This window comes from Anneissia japonica, unplaced genomic scaffold, assembly GCF_011630105.1.
Source record: "Anneissia japonica isolate Jap-2015-1 unplaced genomic scaffold, ASM1163010v1 scaffold285023_len34679_cov108, whole genome shotgun sequence".
NCBI classification, from domain to species: Eukaryota; Metazoa; Echinodermata; class Crinoidea; order Comatulida; family Comatulidae; genus Anneissia; species Anneissia japonica.
This window is the reverse complement of record NW_022719913.1, coordinates 10,262-17,077: the sequence shown is the minus strand read 5'-3', so window position 1 is coordinate 17,077 and position 6,816 is coordinate 10,262. Positions and strand designations below refer to the sequence as shown.

The 6,816-nt window shown below is 33.0% G+C and overlaps 1 protein-coding gene across 1 annotated transcript in view; it reads right to left on the bottom strand.

Moving 5' to 3' along the window:
- Positions 1 to 6,816, bottom strand: part of LOC117111119 (dual serine/threonine and tyrosine protein kinase-like) — a gene marked incomplete at its 5' end in the record, with an annotated part of 17,066 nt that continues 10,250 nt past the window's right edge. The window contains 7 exons of the mRNA XM_033253993.1: positions 1 to 1,200; positions 1,931 to 2,177; positions 2,782 to 3,028; positions 3,766 to 3,922; positions 4,724 to 4,907; positions 5,248 to 5,373; positions 5,638 to 5,721. Coding sequence (XP_033109884.1) covers positions 1,019 to 1,200; positions 1,931 to 2,177; positions 2,782 to 3,028; positions 3,766 to 3,922; positions 4,724 to 4,907; positions 5,248 to 5,373; positions 5,638 to 5,721 — 1,227 coding nt within the window. The remainder of the gene's footprint in view (positions 1,201 to 1,930; positions 2,178 to 2,781; positions 3,029 to 3,765; positions 3,923 to 4,723; positions 4,908 to 5,247; positions 5,374 to 5,637; positions 5,722 to 6,816) is intronic.

The window sequence follows — 6,816 nt, the reverse complement described above, 5'->3', positions numbered from 1 at the left end:
CTGAACCTTAATACTACATTACAATATATTCATTCAACACAAGAATACATATTGAAGATCAAACAACAATATAAAATATAAGTCAATTAAAATTGTAACTTATGATTTGTTGAACATCTAAGGTAGCGACACGACTTGTCTCCTGGCTTCACTTGGTGTAACTGGACACTTTTAAATTCGCAATCTACAGCACATCAAACACACGACCAGATCAAGTATGCACGCGGACACTTCCGTTGTTCTCATCTATTGGTTCGGTAGCTGGACGGTACCTTGTTTGATAACCCGATCACAGTACGACACCCCTAACAGATCACTACTTCGCTCAAACTGTAATAATGAGCAGAGTGTCGAGGATGACAACACAGCAAAGATATAGGCTGATGTTATAGCTTGCTTGCCAAAATATGTTGTGTCTAACCCCATTTATATAATTAAGTCAAAAAGGCTAGCATAATAGATAATACAATTTTATACTATACAGGGCTATAATCATAATTTCAGTAGCATTAAACATGAATTACATTATTAAAAATACCTCATAGGATTATACAATATCACAATAAAAATAACATAAGTTTGAATAACGTGAATCAATTGTTCAATCTTTAGCATAAAATCTGGAATGCCTTGCTTCGAATATTAAAAGGTACATTAAGGCTAAGGCCCATAAAAGACTGTACAGGGACATCACTCTAATACTAATTCATTATCTGCATTATCGACTAACAGTGGTTGGCAGTAATATATAGTGCATTTGAACATAGTAAACAAGATATCCTAAACTTTTACTCCTCATGGAATGCATTTCCATCTAATAGGAATGTATAACCCCATTCTATAGGAATTTCTGACCCAGATTCTGCCCTATCTTTCTACTTGAGTGAAGGACAAGGTGCCCTATCTTTCTACTCAGTGAAGGACAAGGTGGTTTTATTCTTGGCCCATAGTAACAAGGACATAGTGGTTTGAATAATGACCCATGGTATATACCCTTGTTACACTTCCATTAACTTTTTTACATCGTATCATTCCTTTTAGCCGTTTTGTTCTCGATTTGAACAGCATGATCACGAATTTCTACCAGCCTGTCTTGGACCTCGCCCAGGAAAGGGCGCTTGTCTATTTCTCCCGCCCAACATGCTGACATCAAGCTCCAGGATTTATCACCAAACACAGCGAGTTTCTCCGGACGAACTCCTGTAAAAAACATTGGATAGAAATAACACTGATTCATGTAACTTTCCACCATACATTATTTAACGATAAATGAAAAAAATAAATAAAAAAACATGTAAAACCATATACCAATATCCAACATGCGATACTGTATACAATAGAATCCCGCAACCACTCTATACAGTATTTTGCAAGCTTCAGAGGGGAAATTTTTGAGTGTATTAACTGATCCTGAACTTAATTGATTCCTAGGCCTAGGGCTTAGGCTAGGCCAGTTTTATGCTGGCCTTTCAAACAACACAAGAGTGACTAGTTGTATATAGTATAAAAAAAATCATGTGAAACACTAATATTTCATAATTATTATTATTATTCATAATAATTCTGTGAAAGATTGGATGTTATATTTAACAAGGCTACACACATTGAATAAAACATTCAATCTTTCACTGAATGAAAAACTCTATTCTATTGCACTTTCTATTAAACATTCATTATCAGAGCTCACATTAGGGAGGTTTCGATTTGCACGAAGATGTTACGCTACAACACATTCACTCAAGCATGACCTTCCTATGTTCTCTCTACAATATAGATTCAGCTAAATTGCATCCTAGAATCCACACGAATAGAACTTAATATTCTTGAATGTGCAGATGCAATGTTATTACTTTCTACGTCCTACTGCATCATCCAATTGAAAGCTCTCTATTAAATTCATCATACAAATATGGCCAAATATAGTACTAACCTCTCTTCACCAAACTCAGGTGGTCTTTGTTTTGACACTGCTCAAAGGCAGTAGGCAGCTTGACGTGTCCAGCACACACGTACCAAAGTAGGATGCCAAATGCGTATACGTCAACGCTGTTGTCATACTTTCCCGAAAAAAGCTCAGGTGCCATGTGGATGGGAGTACCCACGAAGCTCCCGCTTATCATGGCTTCCAGCTTGCAAAATCCAAGGACAGTTATCTTTCCACGATTATGCCTATCAAGCTAAAAATGAGACACAAAAGACATTTACATGAGCTATTGATAGATACAAATATATCTGAAGCGGATAATCACTAACAGTATTTTGGAAGATGTGAGAATTGATAATATTGGTTTTTTTCCCCCTGATCAAGATGGTCAGTTATTCATCAATCATAACTTACATTATGAATTACCTTACACAGAACATACATATTTATTTTATATTTATTCACACTTACTACATATCACTTTTTCCTACATATTTATTTTATATTTATTCACACTTACTACATATCACTTTTTTCCTAATGAAAATTCATTAAGAATATTTCACACACAAACATTGCATTTTCAATTTGAATTTCTTTTAAATAATACATATTTTAAATTTTTTATAATCATTTATCAATGTTGGTTAAAATGATTCCTTTAACTTAAGATTAAGCTTTAAACAGACTTTACAATAATTGGCCAATGTTCAAAGTTTATGCCATCCTGATGATAATGTTTGTTTATTTACAGCTATATAGGAATGACTAATATTATGAGATCAAAATACAGGAATCTATTTTAAACTTTAAAAATAAAAATATATTTTTTGTCACATACAACACACTCAACTTACCAAAACATTCTTCAGTTTGACATCTTTATGTACTAAGCCTAGGCTGTGTAGGTAACGTAAGCCTTCTACGACATCACAAGCCACCTGAAGCCGGCTTGGGAAGTCTAGGTTCCCTTTAATGGCAGCGTGTAAATCGCGTTGCATTCGGTCCATTAGAAGGAGCACTGCAGGGGAATATCCACCACCGTAATTATGATCGATAACTGAACCACGCAAGGCCACTACACGGTCATGCTCAGGAATTGATCTGTACACAGAATAATATAGAGAAATATATAAATAATAACAGATACATTTAAAAATGATAATTATAAAGTACAATAAAAAAAAAACTACAATAAACCATCAATGTATATCCAAACAGGTTGCATGTTGCTCCCAAGTCAATTCAAGCAGCCTCTAATAATCCCCGGGCTGGACGATAGGGTCATTAACACATACCCAAGGAGGGCTGATTGATGGGGGCTGAACGGCCTGAAAACCCACAAGACAGTTCCTGGACATTTACTAATCCTAACATCACATCATGACAATATTCTCAAACATCTTTATTAAAGTCCTCTCACATTACAAAGTAGTAGGGCTTGTTAATAAAAAAAAAAAAAACCTCTTAACACTTCTAGGTTTATGGATATACAATCCTCCAATGCCTGATTAGGAGTAATCAAAAGGTTCATTGTATACAATTATTAAATGTAGAAACATCACCCGCCTACCCTTTCCCCACCCCCTGCATCACAGCATGGCCCAAATGCCAACGAAAGAAAATGGACACACTGAGCATGTGAGCTCAAATCTCCGGGTTTGACAGCATGTTAAGTACATATATTTATTCCACAATCACCTGAAAAAGCCTAGCTGTTATAAAAAGGTTGAGGAATAAATAGGTAATTCATCTGTTTACCGTACCTATGATGTTGCTGTATTTATTAATTGTATTACTGTATTGACTAATATGGCTACTTGTTCAACTGTTCATTGTACCTTGTATAATGGAACTGTAAAGCTAGATCATTCCAGTGTTTGTCATCTGGAGGTACAACGGACTTGACAGCACATGGTGTGTAGCCACCCCAAGATTCACAAGAATACACAACCCCGTACTGACCACGTCCAATCTCACGCCCAAGCTGAGGCACACCTGTACAGATAAGTGATATAATGTGTTCAGTAACATTTATTTATTCAAATCAATATTCATGTGAAAGTAAACAATTAATAGCTATAAATTACGATTTAGGAATCAGATTAGAAGTTAAAAACTTGTCTCAAAATGATCCCTTAACAAAAGAGAATTTAATAGATATAAAAAATTTTAAAAAAATAAATAAATAAAATAAATAAATAAATAAATAAATAAATAAATAATACATCAATATAATAATGTCAGTATTATATAGAACACCACACACAATGGTAATGTTTTAAAATGTTTTTTTTTTCATTTAAAATAGTCATTTTAAATGTTTATGTCTGACTAAGAATAAACATTCTTAAATGTACTCTAATCTCTCAAATTTGCAAAATAGTTTTTGATGTATTTTTCTAAATTCAAATGGTGATGTTGATTTACTTCTTTTAATTAGTTCTCCCTTTTGTAGTATTTGTTTATGTTTATATTCTATGATTGAGCATAAAATAAAAACAAACAAAAGGTTTCTGTGAAATTCAGTAGCACTTTTATTAACTCAATTTCATCTCCACCATGACATCCATCCATCCATCAGTGATAAAAATTAACAGTGCTATCACCAACCACCGCCATTATTGTCGTCATCATCATTAGTACACGTCTATATCATCCTTATAATTAAAGTTATAACATACTTTAATCATAATAATCATTATCGTAATCAAGATAATAGTCACCAATGCTGCCAGTGCTATTCCCTATATTGTCAATAATATATTGTTACTTCTCAAGAAAATTGATTTGAATTACCAAATAGGACAGTGTCACGTAAGGACGTGCAATCCAGGGCAAGTCGGGCCAGTTTAGGGGCATGAACCTTCCGGACTTTCATTCGCTGTTCCTTCTTTTTCTCCAGTCGGCCAAAATGCCTCAATTCCAGTTGCTTCAAAGATGCAGAAAATGCATCATGGGAGTGTTGTAAACGATTTCTAAACTGGATTCAAAAGAAGAAAAAAAAAAAAAAGTAAATCACAGTGTTGTTTGTAGACAGCTGTAACAATTCTACATTGCAATATCTAATTGTTAGAAAATGTATTCTGATCCTTAAACGAATGTATTGAAAATGAGTTATGTTGGTTTCTTTTGATTTATCCTACACAATAGATCTAAATATGCAAATCCAACGCTTTTTTAAATTTGTTAATTTTGTATGTCAGTGTAAATTTGATCTTAAATAACGCTACCTAGTAATTTTTAAGAAATTGGCATGGTCTCCCTCAAGCAAAGCAAAAATCTTTTAGAAACTAACAATATTGAGAGTGTTTCAAACCTACCTGTGAGGTCATACTTTTGGCAAGTTTTGATTCACTAAGACTACTGATCATCTCCAAGACAACCTTTTTTTGCCATTCTGCATCAACTTTAGGAGGGTATTTCCATGGCATGGTTTTTAAACCAAGCTAAAAGATTATAAAAAATACAATTGATTATTATTTAAAGGTTTGCAGCTTTACTTATTATTTATGTTAAATGTTGTATAATACTTGTTCCTTAATAAAGTCTTTATCACTACTAATACTATATAATAATCAAAACAATAATAAAGAATAACAACAAACATAACAATAGTATTCAAGAAAAACAAGAAAAACAACATAAATACAATAATCGGTGACAGAAAATAGTGAAGCCCAATATCAGTCATACATAAAATTTGACCTGACCCATTTCATTTGTTCCCATATTACTCTGATGAAGGATGAACTTGTCTGAGCACTCACTTCCACCTGGTATGATGCATTCAAAATCTGAAACAAAATTTAAAGAAAGACTTAAAATTTGAGGCTTTCTAAATTATTTATTTTTATTCACTTCATAATCAAACACTTGACATAAAGTATTTTCAAAATAACCTTTTGATACTACTTGAATTTGGAATACAAATATTTAGATGTGTACTTTGGTACTTATTGGTTGGTATTGATCATTGTGACCAATATTTGTTGGATGTTCATGGACAAACAAAAGATATTTCAGTCAACAAAAATAACAAAAAACATGAAATACGATCTCAAGCTAGGCGATAATAATCCCTGAGTTGTTAGTCATATCATTATCTGATGTTTGAACATAGAATAAACATAGCCTTATCACCAATTTACTAAGAATTGTTAAGATTAAATAGGTTTTGCATTTGATGTTTTTTGGAGCGAAATGGACAACAGAAAGTCTGATGACTTATTTCAAGTGGAGTCCTTATGTTGAATCGTGCAGTACCCTGGGAGACAATTAGGCCAAATAAAATTAATTGTTGGTTTCATGTCTGGGATTTGAAATTATTTTTTGGTGAGGGTATTTACTATTGCTTTTTATTATCCTATATACTAATGGTAAACAGGCTGGTAAATAGCAAAAGTAGTTTTTTGTTTGTTTGTTTGTTTGTTTGTTTGTTTTTTTTATAAAAAATTAAAATGAATCTTAGTAATGTATTTCTGCCATTTATGTTCCCAATTCTTCTAATGCTTGACATCATTCTTTCAGATATTCATTTTTATTGTCCATTGAAACATTTAGCAATTCATTCTATTTGGCCTTAACATTCTTAAACATGTGCATGGCCCATACAGTAAATGCAAATAAGAAAAAAGGCTTAAATGTCCCTGTCACAACAATCAAATTTTATTTGACAAAAACATGCCTAAATATTACCATGATGGCATCACATCATGACCATATATAGGCACATCATGACTAAATATGGTCATATAACAGTTTTTTGTCCAAGAAAATTTGATGTGGACAGAGCATTATATTTGCATTCTAGCCCTCGAGCTGAAACACAATGAGGGCAGCAAACAAATTAAATCTGAGAACAAGGTTTATGTAATCAATGTCCACAGTTC